Raw genomic sequence first — 21,505 nt, forward strand, 5'->3', positions numbered from 1 at the left:
GGTTTCACCATGTTGACCAGGATGGTCTCGATCTCTTGACCTTGTGAACCACCTGCCTCGGCCTCCCAAAGTGCTGGGATTACAGGCTTGAGCCACCGCGCCCGGCCCACTGAAAATTTTTAATAGGATTAAAAAAAAATTTTTTTTTGAGTCAAGATCTAGCTCTATCACCCAGGCTGGAGTGCAGTGGCTCGATCTGGACTCACTGCAACCTTCACCTCTGGCTCAAGCCATCCTCCCACCTCAGCCTGGGACTACAGGCATGCACTACCACACCCAGGTAATTTTTGTATTTTTTGTAGAGACACAGTTTTGCCATGCTGTCCAGGCTGGTCTCAAACTCATGAGCTTAAGCGATCCACCTGCTTCAGCCTCCGAAAGTGCTGGGATTACTGGCATGAGCCGCTGCCCTGACAAAATTTTTTTTTTTTTAAGATGCAGTCTCTTTGGATCTACCACTAATGAGCTAGTATGAAAAAAAAAAAAAAAAGATGGGGTATCACTTTGTCATCCAGGCTGGAGTGCAGTGGCACAATCTCGGCTCACTGCAACCTCCGCCTCCTAAATTCAAGCGATTCTCCTGCCTCAGCCTCCCCAATAGCTGGGATTACACGCATGTGCTACCATGCCTTTTTTGTATTTTAAGTAGAGATGGGGTTTTGCCATGTTGACGAGGCTAGTCTCAAACTCCTGGCCTCAGGTGATCCACCTGCCTCAGCCTTCCAAAGTGCTGGGATTATAGGCATGAGCCACTGTACCTGGCCTTTTTGTATTTTTAGTAAAAATGGGGTTTCACCATATTGGCCAGCCTGCTCTAAAGCTCCTCACCTCAGGTGATCCACCCGCCTCGGCGTCCCAAAGAAAAGTAATTTTAATTAACTTATTTATTTATTTATTGAGATGGAGTCTCTTCCTCTGTCACCCACACTGAAATGCAGTGGTGCGATCTTGGCTCACTGCAACCTCCACATCTCAGGTCCAAGCAATTCTCTGCCTCAGCCTCCCAAGTAGCTGGGATTACAAGCATCCGTCACCACGCTTGGCTAATTTTTGTGTTTTTAGTAAAGACAGTGTTTCATCATCTTGGCCAGGCTAGTCTTGTTGAATTCCTGACCTGGTGATCCACCAGCCTTGGCCTCCCAAAGTGCTGGAATTAGAGGCGTGAGCCACAGCACCCAGCCAGAAAAGCAATTTTTAAAACAAATTTCTTGAGGCATATTTAGCGTCCTGAAACTATATTACTAACTAGCAATGATTCCAGCACATAGGTTACACAGTAATGATGCTCTTCTTAGAAACAATGGAGAGCCATTTGCATTTGTCATGAATAAACGAAATCACATATCTATAATATGCTACATAACCTGTATTTGTCATAAATTCCAAATGCCACCTCACTAGCCAATGCAAACCACTGAAATCTTTCAGTATTAAATGGACTACTTGGCCGGGCGCGGTGGCTCAAGCCTGTAATCCCAGCACTTTGGGAGGCCGAGGCGGGTGGATCACAAGGTCAAGAGATCGAGACCATCCTGGTCAACATGGTGAAACCCCGTCTCTACTAAAACTACAAAAAATTAGCTGGGCATGGTGGCGTGTGCCTGTAGTCCCAGCTACTCAGGAGGCTGAGGCAGGAGAATTGCCTGAACCCAGGAGGCGGAGGTTGCGGTGAGCCGAGATCGCGCCATTGCACTCCAGCCTGGGTAACAAGAGCGAAACTCCGTCTCAAAAAAAAAAAATAAATAAATAAATAAATAAATGGACTACTTACATTTCCAAAGCAGGCCTTAGCCATATATTTTGGTGATTCTTTTTATTATCCTTTGACTGTGACTCCAGGGTTAACATTAGATACCAAAGGCTGAAATATTCTAAGTGTGTATGCTTCAGATGCTTGGTTTCTTCTTCTATTTTGGGCAGCATGAAAATTGGGACTGAACTACCATCCATCTGTTGTTCAACTGCTCTAAATATAAAGTTCCAAGTTAGAGATGCTTATAAACCATTTCCCTGGCTGGCTATGAAGTGAGATAATTCCAAATTAAGAACACATATATCATCATAACTCATAACCACAGCCCCTAATTTACCTTAAAAGTCATTTCAACATTTTATAAGCCATATGGTTTTTTATAAAACAAAATGTGTAAGAAACTCAATACTGCATTACATTGCCTCAATGACTATCTCCCAAACAACTCACGTTTGGTATACTATAATCTGCATTCCCAAATGCAAGAAGTTTTGGCTTTTAGTACAACATCATTTCTCAAAAATCACAATATTTGTACACCTAGCTCAGTGACATAAGTAAACATAAAAACATGGACAATCATTTGGATTTTGCTTAATACCAGTTTAAAATATTTTCTATAGAAACAAACATGCTATAGGACAGCATACAAAACATTGACAATAAACATAAGATTTCGAAGAAATGTACCCAGACTTCCTACGGTTCACAGTCCTCTGCTATTAAGAGATCCCTTGAACAAATACTTTAAAAAGGATTTATGTGAGGCTGGGCACAGTGGCTTACGCCTGTAATCCTAGCACTTTGGGAAGCCAAGTCCAGTGGATTGCCTGGGCTCATGAGTTCGAGACCAGCCTGGGCAACACGGTGAAACCCCATCTCTACTAAAATACAAAAAATTAGCCGGTGGTGGCAGCCTGCACCTGTAGTCCCAGCTACTCAGGAGGCTGAGGCAGGAGAAATGCTTAAACCCAAGAGGCAAAGGTTGCAGGGAGGTGAGATCACACCACTGCACTCCAGCCTGGGTGACAGAGCAAGGCTCTCTCTCTCAAAACAAATTTGAATTTCGGCCTAGTGTCATGGCTCACGCCTATAATCCCAGAACTTTGGGAGACCAAGACAGGCAAATCCCTTGAGGTCAGGAGTTCAAGACCAGCCTGGCTAACATAGTGAAACCCTGTCTCTATTAAAAATACAAAAAATTAGCTGGGCACGGTGACTCATGCCTGGAACCTCGGCCCTTTGGGAGGCTGAGGTGGGCGGATCATTTGAGGTCAGGAGTTCGAGATCAGCCTAACACAGTGGTCAGCTGTCACATCTTACTTGCTGTTTTAATCTCAGCCCTTTTGTAGTTAGAGACAGGGAAATTACTTTCAGATAGGTAGTTTGATATCCAGTGAACGGGCCTGTCCTGTTTATATATGGCTGTTTCTCTACAAATGGAAAGTTTATTAGCTGACATATGAATAGCCATATGTATTTTTTTATAATATCTTCATAATAGGGCAGTGAAAGTTTTGAAGGACATAAAATAATTAGATGTATATACAGATGGAAAACACAGTCAAATCAGAGCCAAAGTTCTAATTTAGTCTAAAAATTCGCATAAATGCTTTTTAAGAAATTATTTTGGCTGGACACAGTGGCTCATGCCTGTAATCCCAGCACTTTGGGAGGCTGAGGTAGGCAGATCATGAGGTCAAGAGATCCAGATCATCCTCACCAACATGGTGAAACCCCATCTCTACTAAAAAATTTTAAAAATTAGCTGGGCGTGGTGGCAGGTGCCTGTAGTCCTAGCTAGCTACTCAGGAGGCTGAGGCAAGAGAATCACTTGAACCCAGGAGCCAGGGGTTGCAGTGAGCCAAGCGAAAGAGCGAAACTCTGTTTAAAAAAAAAAAAAAAAAAAAAAGAAAGAAAGAAAGAAATGGAAGATGTCTTGAACTATCATTTAAGAAAACTTGTATTCAAAATGCCTATATAGGTTGAGTATCCCTTATCCAAAATGGTTGAGATTAGAAGTGTTTCTTATTTACTCAGATTTTGGAATACTTGCATTATATTGGTTAAAAATCAAAATCTGAAATGTGAAATCCTCCAATGAGCATTTTCTTTGAGAATCATGTCAGTGCTCAAAATGTTTCCGATTTCAGGCCAGGTGTGGTGGCTCACACTTGTAATCCTGGCACTTTTAAAGGCCAAGGCAGGTGGATCACTTGAGCCCAGGAGTTTGAGGCTATAGTCAGCTAAGATTGTACCACTGCACTTCAGCCTGGGCAACAGAGCAAGACCCTGTTTCTAGAAACAAAAGAAAACAAAAAACCTTTTGGATTTTTGAAGCATTTTAGATTTCGAGGTTTTGAACTTGGGATGCTCAAATGTACTACACCTTTCATAAGCTGATTCCACTGTCCTAAAATTATTTCATTTCACAAAACTGAATGCAGCAAAATTAAAACTATCCATTTTTGGAAAAACTTTTTAAAGCACTCTATTAATTTCTCATGGAAATAGGCTTCTGAGAAAATATGTACTATGGGCCGGGCGTGGTGGCTCACACCTGTAATCCAAGCACTTCTGAGGCCAAGCCGGGCGGATCACCTGAGGTCGGGAGTTCAAAACCAGCCTGACCAACATGGTGAAACCCCGTCTTTAAAAAAAAAAAAAGAAAATACGTACTGTGGTTGTTTTTCTATTCTCTTAATTTTAGAAATAATACACACGAAGGAAAATATAAAGGAAAAATAACTAAAATAATGATATCAATGCTGGACAAGCCACCAATGTTAAATCATATTTAGTTGAGTTCACATTCAACTTGAAATAATGCCTTTGGAAGACAATATTTACCTGCTATAAAGAGCACAATTGCCCATTTGTGAACAATATTTACAAGTTTTCTCTTCCTCAATTATCTGTGGCAAAGAAGCAAGCTGTGTCTTCTGTCTAGTAGCAGATTTGCTAATACGGTGAAACAAAGAAAATGCCATCTGATTTCTTAGCTTTAATAATTCTATAAAAAAAAAGGAGAATGTCTTTTTAAGAATTAAAGAAAATTCATCATGTCTTTTTCATTATATATGTAAAACTTTCAGATTTAAAAGCTTATTAGGGCTGGGGTCAGTGGCTCACACCTGTAATCCCACTTTGGGAGGCCGAAGCAGGCGGATCACCTGAGGTAAGGGTTGGAGACTAGCCAGACCAACATGACGAAATCCCAACTCTACAAAAAATACAAAATTAGCCAGGCGTGGTGGCACATCCCTGTATTCCAGCTACTCAGGAGGCTGAGGCAGGAGGATTGCTTGAAACCGGGAGGCAGCAGTTGCAGTGAGCCAAGATCAAGCCATTGCACTCCAGCCTGGGCAACGAGCGAAATTTCATCTTGAAATAAACAAACAGTGCTCACTTCGGCAGCACATATACTAAAATTGGAACGACACAGAGAAGATGAGCATGGCCCCCGTGCAAGGATGACACGCAAATTCGTGAAGCATTCCATAAAAAAATAAATAAATAAACTTTTTTTTTTTTTTTTTGAGACGGAGTTTCACTCTTGTTACCCAGGCTGGAGTGCAATGGCGCAATCTCAGCTCACCGCAACCTCCTCCTCCTGGGTTCAGGCAATTCTTCTGCCTCAATCTCCTGAGTAGCTGGGATTACAGGCACGCGCCACCATGCCCAGCTAATGTTTCGTATTTTTAGTAGAGACGGGGTTTCACCATGTTGACCAGGATGGTCTCGATCTCTTGGCCTCGTGATCCACCCGCCTCAGCCTCCCCAAGTGCTGGGATTACAGGCTTGAGCCACCGCGCCCGGCCCATAAACAAACATTTTTAAAAGGAAAAACAGCATTCATATTTCCCACTATACTAGAATAACTTAACATTTTGGCATATTTCCTTTAAGTTTTTTGTTCACTTGATAAATTTTCTTTAAACTACACATTTTATAACTAGCAAGCATTGTGAAGTTGGTATTAGCTGAATGCTGAGGAAAAATACAGCTATGTAGAATATCTTTCTTTAACATAAAATAGAAAGTTTGAAATAAATTTTGCATAATAAAATTTTAAAAGATTAATAATGTTTTCAACTACAGAGTATATTATCAAAATTCTTTTTAAAAAATACCACAATGGCGAGTTGCAGTGGCTCACGCCTATAATCCCAGCACTTTCAGAGGCCAAGGTGGGCAGATCACTTGAGGCCAGAAGTTCAAGACCAGCCTGGTCAACATGGCAAAACCCCATCTCTACTAAAAATATAATTAGCCAGCCATGGTGGCACATGCTTGTAATCCCAGCTACTCAGGAGATTGAGGAAGGAGAACAGCTTCAATCCAGGAGGTGGAGGCTGCAGTGAGCTGAGATTGTGCCACTGCACTCCAGCCTGGGTAACAGAGTAAGACTCTGTCTCAAAAATCAAAAACAAAAAAACACACACAAAACAGCAACAACAAAAAGCCCACAGATCGGCTGGGTGAACTTTGGGAGGTCGAGGCGGGCAGATCACCTGAGGTCAGGAGTTTGAGACCAGCCTGATCAACATAGAGAAACCCTGTTTCTATTAAAAATACAAAATTAGCCGCGGTGGCTCACGCCTGTAATCCCAGCACTTTGGAAGGCCGAGGTGGGTGGATCACGAGGTCAAGAGATCGAGACCATCCTGGTCAACATAGTGAAACCCCGTCTCTACTAAAAATACAAAAAATCAGCTGGGCATGGTGGCGCATGCCTGTAATCCCAGCTACTCAGGAGGCTGAGGCAGGAGAATTGCCTGAACCCAGGAGGCGGAGGTTGCGGTGAGCCGAGATCGCGCCATTGCACTCCAGCCTGGGTAACAAGAGTGAAACTCCGTCTCAAAAAAAAAAAAAAAAAAAAATTAGCCAGGTGTGGTGGTGAATGCCTGTAATCCCAGCTACTCGAAAGGCTGAGGCAGGAGAATCGCTTGAACCCAGGAGGCGGAGGTTACAGTGAGCCGAGATCACACCATTGCACTCCAGCCTGGGCAATAACAGCGAAACTCTGTCTTTAAAAAAAAAAACACAAAAAAAACCCATAGCTACAAAGTACACCCTAGTAAGTACTGTGAGTAGATTGTCAGGTATAAATATGTATCACCAGAAGCTGAAGTGGGAGGTGGAACAAAGAAGCAAAGCTAAAAGAAAAGAGCTCCACCTCTTCTATCTAGATGGTTGGCAGGCACAGGGTACATCTGACCAGTCTTGAGGTAGAGAAGCAAGCCAGCCTCTGGATCAGTTCTTCTCTCTTGGCTTAGCAGAGTGTACAGAACAACCTGTGTAAACATTGACATTTGCTCAAACAAAATTATAACTTCTTGTATTTCCCTACATTTTCTTGCAACCAAAACCTAATTTTTAAGTCAAAACACCAATAAAGCTATTTCTATTTAAAAAGTAACATGGTTGCCCATCGATGATAGACTGAAAACAAAAAGAGAAAATAAATAAAATAAATAAATAAATAAAAAGGAACATGGGCCAAATTAGTAAAGGTAACACAACAAATTTGATGTCAAACATCTAATCCAACAATTAAATGGATTTTCTCAAAAAATCCAGGCCGGGCATGGTGGCTCACACCTGTAATCTCAACACTTTGGGAGGCCAAGGCAGGAGGATCCCTTGAGCCCAGGAGTTGGAGACCAGCCTGGGCAATACAGTGAGACAAACTGATGGTCATTATGTTAAATTAAAAAAGCCAGATACAGAAAACTTCGTATGTTCTCATTTACTTGTGGGAGCAAAAAATTAAACAACTAAACTCATGGAGATGGATAGTAGAAGGTTGGTTACCAGAGGCTGAGAACGGTAGTGAGGGTGGTGGGGGAGAAGTGGGGATGGTTAATGGGTACCAAAAGAAAGTTAGACGGAATGAGTAAGACCTAGTATTTGCCACCACAACAGAATAACTATAGTCAAACATAATTTAACTATGCATTTTCAAATAACTAAGGAGTATAACTGGGTTATTTGTAACACAAAGAATAAACGTTTGAGGGGATCTTATTGCATGCCTGTATTAAAATATCTTATGTAACCCACTAACTACCCACACCTGACCTCAGGTGATCCACCTGCCTCGGCCTCCCAAAGTGCTGAGATTACAGGCATGAGTCACCATGCCAGGCCAATTTCCTCATTTTTTTCAATACAATAATTACTATTTTATTCTTAAAATTTTCTTGCACTTCTTGCAAAATAAAACCTCCAATTGAACAAAATTAAATACAGTAATATTCTTTGCCTTGAAGGCACAGCAAATTAGAGCAGCAATCTCAATGAAAAAAGGTCTTGGGGAAAAAAAAAAGTCTTGGAATCTAAATCACTTAAGATACTGAAATGCTTTTATTTATTTTTTAGAGACTGAATCTTGATCTGTCACCTAGGCTGAAGTGCAGTGGCACAATCTGAGCTCACTGAAACCTCTGCCTCCCTGGTTCGAGGAATTCTCCTGCCTCAGCCTCCCAAGTAGCTGGGACTGGAGGTACATGACACCATGCTGGGCTAATTTTTTCGTTTCTTTTTTTTTTTTTGTAGTAGAGATGGAGTTTCATCACATTGGCCAGGCTGGTCTCAAACTCTTGACCTCAAGTAATCTACCCACCTTGGCCTCCCAAAGTGCTGGGATTACAGACATAAGTCACCACACCTGGCCTTGAAATGCTTTTATATTTCTCTCCTGTTTAGCATTATAAAGTGATTTCATTCAAACTTGTGATTTTTAAAAATCAAGTAAAAAATTTTCAGTCTGATATACACAAAACACATTTCTTCTGACCTTTGACTTCAAAAACAGCCTTTCTTCTATTGGCATAATTTTTCTTCCTCGAGAGGGTTTTAACTTAGCCAAGTCTGTAAGTTTGAAATTTCAATTATTTCTCTATTACCAAAGTAAAAAAGTTAAACTCTTTAAAAAGCGAAAATGTTTTCTTCCACATCCAACATCTCCAGAAAACCCAATAATAGGTGAAGCAAAGTTTTCATTCCCAAACTGTAGAGCTCTTGTGAAAACCTTCAATGTAGCCGGGTACAGTAGCTCATGCCTGTAATTCCAGCACTTTGGGAGGCCAAGGCAGGCAGACTGAGACCAGCCTGGCTAACATGGTGAAACCCTATCTCCACTAAAAATACAAAAACATTAGCTGGGCGTGGTGGCGCACACCTGTAATCCCAGCTACTCAGGAGGCTGAGGCAGGAGAACTGCTTCAACTGGGGAGGCAGAGATTGCAGTGAGCAGAGATGGTGTCAGTGCACTCCAGCCTGGGCAACGGAGGGAGGCTCCATCTCAAAAAAAAAAGAAAAAAAAGCCTTCGATGTTTGGTACACAATTAATAGCAAAAGGCTGGCATGGTGGCTCACACCTGTAAACCCAACACTTTGGGAGGCTGAGATGGGAGGATGATGTGAGGTCACGAGTTCGAGACTAGGCTGGACAACATGGCAAAACCCCATCTCTACAAAAAATACAAAAATTAGTCACCTCTAGTAGTGTGCACCTCTAGTCCCAGCTACTCGGAAGGCTGAGGTGGGAGGATGGCTTGAGTCCGGGAGGTGGAGGTTCCAGAGCTAAGATCGAGTCACTGCACTCCAGCCTAGGTGACAGTGCCAAACCTTGTCTCAAAAAAAGAAAAAAGCAAGAAATATTTTTTTTTCTTTTTTTGTTTGAGATAAGAGTCTCTCACTGTCACCCAGGCTGCCCAGGCTGGAGTGAAGTGGCGAAACCTCAGCTCACTGCAACCTCTGCCTTCCAGACTGAAGCGATTCTCCTGCCTCAGCCTCCCAAGTAGCTGGGATCACAAGCATCTGCTGCCACACCTGGCTAATTTTTGTATTTCCAGTAGAGACAGGGTTCCACCATTGGCCAGGCTGATCTCAAACTCCTGACTTTAGGAGAAACACCTGCCTTAGCCTCCCTGGGTTAAAGGCGTCAGCCACCTCGCCCAGCCTGCAAGAAAGATTTAATAAAGCATGACTCTTTAATATCTAATTATATAAGTATTTTGAACCTTATTTTATATAAAATATGTTCAAATAATATGCAAAATTGTAAGGGCAATGGAAATTTGTTATATTATAAACTCTACGTTGTTTTATTATTTATTTTCTTAGCAAATATTATATTGTAAAAATATAATAATGTTACTATCTTTTAGTTCTATCTTTGCTGATTTAAAAGCTTCTATAGGCCAGGCTCGGTGGCTCATGCCTGTAATCCTAGCACTTTGTGAGACCAAGGCAGGTGGAATGCCTAAGCTCAGGAGTTCAAGACCAGCCTGGGCAAAACAATGAAAGCCTGTCTCTCCTAAAATACAAAACAAAAAAAAAACCTGGGCACAGTGTCATGCGCCTGTAGTCCCAGCTACTCAGGAGACAGACAGGAGAATCACTTGAATTGGGGAGTTGGAGGTTGCAATAAGCTAAGATCATGCCCCTGCACTCCAGCCTGGGTGACAGAGCAAGACTCTGTTTCAAAATAAATAAATAAATAAACGCTATGAAAACATGATTTTTCATAGCTTTGTCAATGTAGAGATGCCAATGTAGAGATGGGTAGAAGGGATGACAATAATCAGAAAATACAACACAATTTAGTGTTAGCTGATTTGTTAAATCACTATAATTAATGTAAATTAAAAATAATTTTGGGCCGGGCGCGGTGGCTCACGCCTATAATCCCAGCACTTTGGGAGGCCGAGGCAGGTGGATCACGAGGTCAAGAGATCGACACCATCCTGGTCAACAAGGTGAAACCTCGTCTCTACTAAAAATACAAAAATTAGCTGGGCATGATGGTGCGTGCCTGTAGTCCCAGCTACTCGGGAGGCTGAGGCAGGAGAATTGCCTGAACCCAGGAGGTGGAGGTTGCGGTGAGCCAAGATCGCGCCATTGCACTCCAGTCTGGGCAACAACAGTGAAACTCTGTCTCAAAAGAAAAAAAAAAAAAAAAGATAATAATAACAATAATTTTGAAAGGACAATAGGAAATTGTTTATCAAAGAAAAATACAAATTTTTTTAATGATTTTTTTTTTTTTAAAGATGGACTCTCCGGTGGCTCACGCCTGTAATCCCAACACTTTGGGAGGCCGAGGCGGGTGGATCACTTGAGGTCAGGAGTTCGAGACCAGCCTGGCCAACACAGTGAAACCCCATCTCTTTAAAAAAAAAAAGATGGACTCTCACTCTGTCACCCAGGCTGGAGTGCAGTGGTGCAATCTCAGCTCACTGCAACCTCTGCCTCCTAGATACAGGTGATTCTCCTGCCTCAGCCTCAGGGATTACAGGTACGTGCCACCATGCACAGCTAGTTTTTGTATTTTTAGTAAAGATAGGGTTTCACCATTTTGCCCAGGCTGGTCTCAAACTCCTGAAGTTCCTCCCAAAGTGCTGGGATTACAGGTGTGAGAACATGCCTGACCCCAAATAATCTTTAAAACTTGAATTTAACATAATGGTAAAACAGATATCTGTATTTCATCTTAGATAAAAATCAATATAATCACATAAAGGTTGGAAATAAAAGAATGAATTTACATCGATATTTTCTGAAGACCAACCTAAGTGAATGTTATATGAAAAAACAGTTCCATGGTAAAAACTTTAATACAGTACACTGCAAAATCTTCAGATACACTTGGTTTCCCCAATTAACATAACCAAGAATTCTTTTTCTTTTTTTTTTTTTTTTTTTTTTTTAGACAGAGTCTCACTCTGTTGCACAGGCTGAAGTGGAGTGCAGTGGCAAAATCTTGGTTCACTGCAACTTCCGCCTCCCAGGTTCAAGCAATTCTCATGCCTCAGCCTCCCAAGTGGCTGGGATTACAGGTGTGTGCCATTACACCCGACTAATTTTTGTATTTTTAATAGACACAGGGTTTTGCCATGTTGTCCAGGCTGGTCTTGAACTCCTGACCTCAGGTGAAGTGCTGGGATTACAGGCATGAGCCACCGCACCCAGCCTTTTCTTTTTTTTTTTAATTTTTTTTTTTTGAGACGGAGTTTCGCTCTTGTTACCCAGGCTGGAGTGCAATGACGCAATCTCGGCTCACCGCAACCTCCACCTCCTGGGTTCAGGCAATTCTCCTGCCTCAGCCTCCTGAGTAGCTGGGATTACAGGCACGCGCCACCATGCCCAGCTAATTTTTTGTATTTTTAGTAGAGGCGGGGTTTCACCATGTTGACCAGGATGGTCTCGATCTCTTGACCTCGTGATCCACCCGCCTCGGCCTCCCAAAGTGCTGGGATTACAGGCGTGAGCCACCACGCCCGGCTACCCAGCCTTTTCTTTAGAGTCGGGGTCTTGTTCTGTTGCCCAGGCTGAAGTGCTGTGGTACAATCACAGCTCACTGAAGCCTCAACCTTCTGGGCTAAAGCTATCCTCCAGCCTCAGACTCCTGAGTAGCTCTGACTACAGGTGTGCACCACCATGCCTGGCTAATTTTTTTGTTTTTTTTGTAGAGATGAGGTCTTGCTATGTTGCCCAGGCTGGTACTGAACTCCTGGGCTCAAATGACCCTCCCAACACCGTGCCAGGACAATAACTATTTTTCTTAGGATCATCTGCTTAGACTTGTTTGGCAGCCTAAATTTGGCAACATTGGCTTACAAATTCAGCTGTTATATTACTTTGCTGATAGACATTTCTACTGTAGCATTTATGTATTTACAAAACAAGCTGAGTACCCTAAATGTTGTAAATGAAAAAGTACATGAAACTGAAATAAAAATGACCTAAATTGAACCAAAATATACAAAGCAGACTTTATCTTTAAAAGTATTAAACAATTTTCTTATTAAAATTTATACCTGACTACGGTGTTCAATAGAATTTGATTCTTTGCCAGTTTTAAGTTCCAATGGCATTATCTTGTATTTTGTTTTACACCCTCGATGTATTTTCACACCAACTGTAACATCTATTTTGCCCTTCAATCCAAACCTAGGGGACCAAATGCTTTCTTCAATATCCACTGATCTCACGACTTCAATGTTACATGTTGAATTATCCTTGTTATTATCACTTGGCCTAAAAAAAAAAGCACAAAAACACTTAATTAGAGGCTGGGCGTGGTGGTTCACGCCTGTAATCCAAGCACTTTGGAGGCCAAGACGGGCGGATCACCTGAGTTTGGGAGTTCAAGGCCAGCCTGATCAACATGATGAAACCCCGTCTTTAAAAAAAAAAAAAACAAAAAAAAAAAACCACTTAATTAGAACACTTAGCTCTTTTCCATCTGGTTAGGAGTTCAAGACCATCCTGACCAACATAAAAAAACCCCATCTCTACAAAAAATACAAAATTAGCCAGGTGTGGTGGTGCATGCTTATAATTGCAGCTACTTGGAAGGCTGAGGCAGGAGAATTGCTTGAACCCAAGAGGTAGAGTTTGCAGTAAGCCGAGATCAAGCCATTGCACTGCAGCCTGGAATAGGGCAAGACTCTGTCTCAAAGAAAAAAAAAGAAAGAAAAAGAATATACATATCTACATATAAAAAATAGGCTATCTTATAATAATGAAAATAAAATTTTCTATTCACTGGTTTCCTTTTTTTCAAGGAAAGATACTTAGGACCATAAATATCTTTCAAAAAAAGGAAATCATATAAAAAGCCTCCAATGGCTTCCTATCTAATCAGGGCAGTAGCCAAGTCTTGACCAGGATGAGGCCCCAGAAAAACTACTGCTGCTTTTCTCCTACTGCACTTTGCTCCAGCCATCACACTGGCTCCCTGAGATGCTGTACACACAGCTAGTATCACTTAAGGTCAGGAGTTTGAGACCAGCCTGGCTAATAAGGCAAAACTCCATCTCTAATAAAAATACAAAAATTAGCCGGGTATGATGGTGAATGCCTATAATCCCAGCTGCTTGGGAGGCTGAGGCAGAATTGCTTGAACCCGGAAGGCAAAGGTTGCAGTAAGCAGAGATCATACCACTGTACTCCAGCCTGGGTGACAGAATAAGACTCTATCTCAAAAAAAAAAAAAAAAGGAATCAAATGAAAAAAATTAGGACCCCCAAAATATTTATAATTGATTGCTTTATAAGAAAACACAGGCCAGGAATGGTCACTCACGCCCATAATCCCAGCACTTTGGGAGACCGAAGTGGAGGGATCACCTGAGGTCAGGAGTTCGAGACCAGGCTGGCCAACATGGCAAAACCTTGTCCTACTAAAAATACAAAAAATTAGCCAGGCATGGTGGTGGGTCCCTGTAATCTCAGCTACTTGGGAGGCTGAGGCAGAAGAACTGCTTGAACCCAGAGGGTAGAGGTGGAGTAAGCTGAAATCATGCTATTGCACTTCAGCCAGGGCAACAGAGCAAAACTCTGTCTTAAAAAAGCATAAAAGAATGAAAAAGACCATACATATCTTCATATAAAAAACAGGCTATCTTTAATAATGAAAATAAAATTTTCTGTTCACTGGGTTCTTTTTTGTCATGGAAAGATACTTAGGACCGTAATTTATAAAATAAGCAAGTAAAAAGGCTAATTGTAATGCTCAATCTTTTAAAAGCTGTGATTCAACACCCAGAATAGCATCCTGGTCTAAAAATATGAAGACTAGGGCCGGGCGTGGTGGCTCAAGCCTGTAATCCCAGCACTTTGGGAGGCCGAGGCGGGTGGATCACGAGGTCAAGAGATCGAGACCATCCTGGTCAACATGGTGAAACCCCGTCTCTACTAAAAATACAAAAAATTAGCTGGGCATGGTGGCGCGTGCCTGTAATCCCAGCTACTCAGGAGGCTGAGGCAGGAGAATTGCCTGAACCCAGGAGGCGGAGGTTGCGGTGAGCCGAGATCGCGCCATTGCACTCCAGCCTGGGTAACAAGAGCGAAACTCCGTCTCAAAAAAAAAAAAAAAATGAAGACTATATAAACAAAATGTGTTTCTTACAGAGAGAGCTGCATCTGAGGGAAGTCAGTTGAACTGTTCTTATGCATATAATCTCCTGCCCATTTACAAAATGCAGGAAGGTAGTCCTCTACTTCTTGTTTTATTTCATCTTGATTTAGATTTAAGCGGTACCTGCCAAAAATGTGATAGTAAATATGAAAGTATAAATATGAGAAAAGTAAATGGGGACAAAAGCATACAAATAAGCAACCCAACTATTCATCAGCCAATGAATAGATAAACCAAATGTGGCACACTCTACACAATCCAATATTATTCAGCTATAAAAAGAAAGGGAATTCTGACATATGCTACAACATGGAAGAACCTTCAGGACATTATGCTAAGTGAAACAGGCCAGTCATAAAGGACTAATATTCATATGAGGTACCTACAGTAGTCAAAATCATAGATACAGAAAGTAGAATGGAGGGTGCAAGAGGATGGGAGGAGGAAAGAATGGGGGTTATTGTTTCAAGGGTACAGAGCTTCAGTTTAGAAAAATGCAAAGAGTTCTGGAGATAGATGGAGTGATGGTTGTACAACAAGGTGAATGTACTTTGCCTCTGAAATGTACCCTTAAAAATGGTTGAGGCCGAGTCACGTGTCAGCCAAAGATGGCTGCGCTCAGGCGAGTAGAGCTGTAGTGACCTCCGGGGTGGCTGCGGAAGACCTGAGGAGGCACCCACAGGCTAGTGGGAGGAGAGCATAAGGCTCAAAATGGAAAATTATGAATCCAATAACCAGGAAAACATTTTTGAAATCGTAAACAGAAAAATTAACCAGCTTCCAGAAGCAGAAAGGAATCTACTTGAAAACGGATCAGTTTATGTTGGATTAAATGCTGCTCTCTGTGGCCTCATAGGAAACAGTCTTTTTCGACGCGTCTTGAATGTGACAAAGGCTCGTATAGTTTCTACCTTACCAATGGCAGTGATCCCTTTCTTTACAACACAAGTAACTTACAGAGGTTTTGTAGATATTCCTTTGATAACAGGTGATATGAATTGCAAAACCTGTACCGCAACACGTAGTGGACTGGTTGGTCTTCTTGCTGGTGGTCTATACCCTGTTTTCTTAGCTTTACCTGTAAATGGTAGCCTAGCAGCCAGGTATGAAACAGCTCTGTTACCAAACAAAGGGAACATCTTAAGTTACTGGCTTAGAGTTTCTAAGCCTGTCTTTAGAAAGATGTTATTTTCTATTCTGCTGCAGACTGTGTTTTCAGCATACCTTGGGTCTAAACAATATCAACTACTTATAAAGGCCCTTCACTTACCTGAACCTGGCCAAGAAAATCACTGATTTTAAACAAATATGTACACAAAAATAAAATAGTAAAAACAAAAAAAACACAAATGGTTAACATGAGTTGGGCGAGGTGGATAATGTCTGTAATCCCAGCATTTTGGGAGGCTGAGGCAGGTGGATCACTTGGGGTCATGTTGGTCACCAGCCTGACCAACATGGTGAAACCCCGTCTCTACTTAAAAACACAAAAATTAGCCAGGCCTGGTGGCTCATTCTTATAATCCCAGCTACTAGGGAAGCTGAGGCAGGAAAATCAGTTGAACCCAGGAGGCGGAGGTTGCAGTGAGCCGAGATCATGCCACTGTATTCCAGCCTGGGCAAGAGAGGAAGATTCTGTCTCAACAACAACAACAAAAATGAATACACATTTTAATTTCAAATGAATTAATAAACATCTCAGTTTTGACTTCTATTATAGCAATTAATCATGGATATAGCCCACATAAACAAAAGCTCTTTACAGTCCTTAATAATTTTTTAGCATAAAGAGGTCCTGAGAGCAAAAAGTTTTAAGAACTGCTGTTATAGACTTCCCCTCCTAGGATGATTATTCCAGCCTTCTTTATATTTAAGCCCCCCAATCTTAATAACTAGGGTGGTCGAAGCATATAAGTTTGTATGTCAGATCACACCTAGGACTGAATCCTAACTCTGCACTAACCAGATGTATGACTAAGATTAGTGTTAATTAAGCCTGTTTCCTCATCTGTAAGGAGAAGATGATAAGTACCTTACAAAGTTAGTCTGAGGATTAAATAGAACAATGTATGTAAAGCACTTAGCTGATGTTAAGAACTCATTAAGATAGAGGCTGGGCGCGGTGGCTCACACCTGTAATCCCAGCACTTTGGGAGGTTGAGGTGGGAGGATCACTAGAGGTCAGGAGTTTGAGACCAGCCTGGCCAACACGCTGAAACCCCATCTCTACTAAAAATACAAAAAAATTAGTGGGACGTAGTGGCGCACACCTGTAATCCCACCCACTCGGAAGGCTGAGGCAGGAGAATCACTGGAACCCAGGAGGCAGAGGTTGCAGTGAGCTGAGATCATATTACTGCACTCCAGCTTGGGCAACAGAGGGAGATTCAGAAAGGAAAAAAAAAATTATTAAGGTATAAAGACCATGATGATAACAACAAAGACAGTGCTGACTATAGATCAGCACCATTCCCAGTGCCTCATATGAATAAATGCCTTCAACCTTCATTGTAACTCTATGAGAGAGGTGCTATTATTGTCACCTCCATTTTCTGGCTGGAGAAACTAAAACATAGAAAATAAGGCCAGGCGGGCTCCCACCTGTAATCCCAGCATTTTGGAAGGCCAAGGCAGGTGGATCACCTGAGGTCAGGAGTTCAAGACCAGCCTGGCCAACACTGTAAAACCCAGTCTCTACTAAAAATACAAAAATTAGCTGGGCGTATTGGTGCACACCTGTAGTCCCAGCTACTAAGGAGTCTGAGGCTTGAACATGGGAGGTGGAGGCTGCAGTGAGCTGAATTTGCATGATCGTACTCCAGCATGGGCAACAAGAGCAAAACTCCGATCACAAAAAGATAAAATAAATAATTTTTTTAAAAAATTAAAGAAAAATACAAAAATTAGTTGGGCATAGTGGCACGCACCTGTAATTCCAACTACTCAGGAGGCTGAGGCATGATAATCACTTGAACCCTAGAAGCAGAGGTTGTAGTGAGCCAAGATCATGCCACTGCACTCCAGCCTGAGCAACAGAGTGAGACTCCGTCTCAAAGAAAAAAGAAGTTATATTACTTCCAAAGAATACACAGCTCTAGACTTGCAACTTGAGTTTGTTTGTTTGTTTGTTTTTAATGAACTCTCACTCTGTCACCCAGACAGGAGTGCCCTGGTGCGATCTCGGCTCACTGCAACCTCCGCCTCCTGAGTTCAAGCAATTCTTCTGCCTCTAGACCTGCAACTTGAGTTCTTAACCCTTATGATGCTTCCTTCTATACTGTGCTATCAAAATTTACTGCCATTATTCTCTCCCTGCAGGCCTGAGTTCATTTGAGTATAAGCATAGCCTCCCACAAACTGCAAATTTCTTTCAAAAGGTAACAAGTTTATAATTTTTCTCACACGCTTAAGGGGACACCGTAATAACACATTCATCAGACATGGAGACTTCAGGATACTACACATTTACCATACAACTGTGCAATATTTCTAACATCAAATTTTATAAGCTGTTACTTTCCTACATTTCTGACACATCCAGTTTACCACTGACAGAGAAGAGAGCTGTCAGCCCTCTGGGAGAGCCAGTCCAATAGAAAAGACAAAATTACAGCCGGGCGCGGTGGCTCAAGCCTGTAATCCCAGCACTTTGGGAGGCCAAGGCGGGTGGATCACGAGGTCAAGAGATCGAGACCATCCTGGTCAACATGATGAAACCCCGTCTCTACCAAAAATACAAAAAATTAGCTGGGCATGGTGGTGCGTGCCTGTAATCCCAGCTACTCAGGAGGCTGAGGCAGGAGAATTGCTTGAACCCAGGAGGCGGAGGTTGCGGTGAGCCAAGATCGCGCCATTGCACTCCAGCCTGGGTAACATGAGTGAAACTCCGTCTCAAAAAAAAAAAAAGAAAAGACAAAATTAGCAATGCTAGCTCTGCCAAAATTATCTTACACAAAATAGCCACCTCAGGTTAAAGAGAAGCTAAAATTCCTCAAGCCAGGAAGCCACTGCTAATACCAAAGCACCCAAAGAGATGCACAGAAAAACAGAGTTAGGCTACTCAAGGTAAAGGTTATGCTTGCAAAAGGCTGTTTGAAATCAGGCAGCTTCTAATTAAAAATGATGTGGATGAGCATCTGGTCTCACAAGGTTTCATATACTGCCAGTAGAAATGTAAACTGGGACAATGTCTATACAGAGAAATTTGGTAATATGTATCGAAATTTTAGGACAGGCATGGTGGCTCTCGCCTATAATCCCAGAACGTTGGGAGGCCGAGGAAGGTGGATCGCTTGAGGTCAGGAGTTCAAGATCAGCCTTGCAAACATGGTGAAACCCTGTCTTCACTAAAAATACAAAAAAAATTAGTCGGGCCTAGTAGCATGTGCCTGTAATTCCAGCTACTCGGGAGGCTGTGGTGGGAGGATGGCTTCAACCCAAGAGGTGGAAGTTGCAATGAGCCAATATTGTGCCACTGCACTCTAGCCTGGGTGACAGAGCACTCTAGCCTGGGTCTCAAAAAAATAATAATAATAATAAATTTTAAATGCGCCCAGACTTAGGCCTCCAGAATGTACTTAAAAAAGAAAAAAAAGGGCTGGACGTGGTGGCTCACGCCTGTAATCCCAGCACTTTGGGAGGCCAAGGCAGGTGGATCATAAGGTCAAGAGATCGAGACCATCCTGGTCAACATGGTGAAACCCCATCTCTACTAAAAATACAAAAAATTAGCTGGGCATGGTGGCGTGTGCCTGTAATCCCAGCTACTCAGGAGGCTGAGGCAGGAGAATTGCTTGAACCCAGGAGGCGGAGGTTACAGTGAGCCGAGACCATGCCATTGCACTCCAGCCTGGGTAACAAAAAAAAAAAGAAATGTGGCTTGGCGTGGTGGCTCACGGCTGTAATCCCAGCACTTTGGGAGGCCGAGGCGAGTGGATCACTTGAGGTCAGGAGTTTGAGACCAGCCTGACCAAATTGGAGAAACCCCCTTTCTACTACAAACACAAAATTAGCTGGGTGTGGTGGCACATGGCTGTAATCCCAGCTACCCAGGAGGCTGAGGCAAGAGAATCACTTGAACCCAGGAGCCAGAGGTTGCAGTGAGCCGAGATGCTGCCATTGCACTCATTGCACTCCAGCCTGGGCAAAAAGAAGGAAACTCCGTCTCAAAAAAGAAAAAAATAAATGCACCCAGACTGAATCCTGTATTGAAGGAAAAAAAATTCTATAAAGGACATTATTGGACACTTGGTAAAACTGAAGATAAAAGTATTATATCAATGTTACACATGGTTATGTAAAATAAAATTCTTGGCCAGGTGGAGTGGCACACACCTATAATCTCAGAACCTTGGGAGGCTAAGGCAGGTAAATCTTTGAGCCCACGAGTTGGAGACCAGCCTGGCCAACATGGCGAAATCTCATCTCTACAGAAAATTTAAAAAATTAACCAGGCATAGTGGTGCGCAACTGTAGTCCCAGCTACTTGGGAGGATGAGGCACAAGAATCACTTAAACCCGGGAAGGGAGGTTGCATTGAGCTGAGATCACTTGGGTGTACTCTACCTTGGGTGACAGAGCGAAACTCCATCTCAAAGAGAGTAGTTTTTTTTTGAGGGGGTGGGCGGGGACAGAGTCTCGCTCTGCGGCCCAGGCTGGACTGCAATGGCGCAATCTCGGCTAACCGCAAGCTCCGCCTCCTGGGTTCAAGCAATTGTCCTGCTTCAACCTCCCAAGTAGCTGGGATTACAGGCACCCAGCACCATGCCTGGCTATTTTTGTATTTTTTGTAGAGACGAGGTTTCACCATGTTGGTCAGGCTGGTCTTGAACTCCTGACCTCGTGATTCACCTGCCTCGGCCTCCCAAAGTGCTGGGATTACATACGTGAGCCACTTCGTCCGGCCTGAGAGTAGATTTTAACAGCTCTCACCACAAAAATAAAATGTATGTAAGGCAATACATATGTTAATTAGCTTTATTGAGCCATTCCAGTATATAAATATTTCAAAACATGTGGTTCAAGATCATATACAGACCAGGCGTGCTGGCTCACGCCTGTAATCCCCACACTTTGGAAGGCCGAGGTGGGCAGATCACCTGAGGTCAGAAGTTCAAGACCAGCCTGGCCAACATGGTGAAACCCCATCTCTACTGAAACAAAAATTAGCTGGGCGTGGTGGTTGGTGCCTGTAATCCCAGCTACTCGGGAGGCTGAGGCAAGAGAATTGCTTGAACCCAGGAGGCAAAGGTTGCAGTGAGCTGAGATTGTGCCATTGCACTCCAGCCTGGCCAACAGAGTGAAACTCCATCTCAAAAAAAAAAAAAAAGAATAAAATACCCTCACAAATTATCTGATTCTCCCCTCAAAACATGCTACCTAAGTCATCTACCCTTTAGGGAGAGTTGGACTTAAGTGACTTGCACCTAACAAATAAAAAAAAAAAATTAAGTGACAATGTACAGTCAAATACTAGGCTGTAAAAAGCATTGTGGCTTCTTGCTTGCTCTCTTTCTTGGTCCATTCCACCTGGAGGAAGCAGCTGCTGTGTCACAAGGACACATCTAGCAGCTCTATGGAGAGGAACTGAAACCTCCTGCCAACACGTGAGTGAGTGAACCATCTTGGAAGCAGAGCCTCCCACCCAAATCCAGTCTTCAAATGACTGCAGCCCCAAATAAAAGACCCACATGGAAGAACCACAAAGCTAAGTAAGCCACTTTCCAATTTCCAACCTACAATAACTGAGATAACAGATATTTGTCATTTTAAACCACTAAGTTTTGCTATAATTTGTTTCATGGCAATAGATAATCAATA

The 21,505-nt window shown here is 42.5% G+C and overlaps 1 protein-coding gene, 1 non-coding gene and 1 pseudogene across 3 annotated transcripts in view; 2 read left to right on the forward strand and 1 right to left on the reverse strand.

The window, feature by feature from the left end:
• DNA2 (DNA replication helicase/nuclease 2) overlaps nucleotides 1–21,505 on the reverse strand; it is a 59,405-nt gene that overhangs the window by 28,100 nt on the left and 9,800 nt on the right. Inside the window, exons 5-9 of the mRNA XM_032252626.1 lie at nucleotides 14,678–14,809; nucleotides 12,583–12,802; nucleotides 6,933–7,050; nucleotides 4,604–4,766; nucleotides 1,772–1,966 (exon numbers count right to left, since the gene is read on the reverse strand). Coding sequence (XP_032108517.1) covers nucleotides 1,772–1,966; nucleotides 4,604–4,766; nucleotides 6,933–7,050; nucleotides 12,583–12,802; nucleotides 14,678–14,809 — 828 coding nt within the window. The remainder of the gene's footprint in view (nucleotides 1–1,771; nucleotides 1,967–4,603; nucleotides 4,767–6,932; nucleotides 7,051–12,582; nucleotides 12,803–14,677; nucleotides 14,810–21,505) is intronic.
• Nucleotides 5,155–5,261, forward strand: LOC116533053. The gene has a single exon (XR_004261058.1). It is a non-coding gene; the product is annotated as a U6 spliceosomal RNA (small nuclear RNA).
• On the forward strand, nucleotides 15,315–16,030 carry LOC116533018 (annotated as a pseudogene). Its single transcript, XR_004261042.1, has one exon. The product of XR_004261042.1 is annotated as a transmembrane protein 126A pseudogene (transcript).

The sequence above is a fragment of the Sapajus apella genome, unplaced genomic scaffold (genome assembly GCF_009761245.1).
Source record: "Sapajus apella isolate SASKATOON/1434 unplaced genomic scaffold, GSC_monkey_1.0 scaffold78, whole genome shotgun sequence".
NCBI lineage: Eukaryota > Metazoa > Chordata > Mammalia > Primates > Cebidae > Sapajus > Sapajus apella.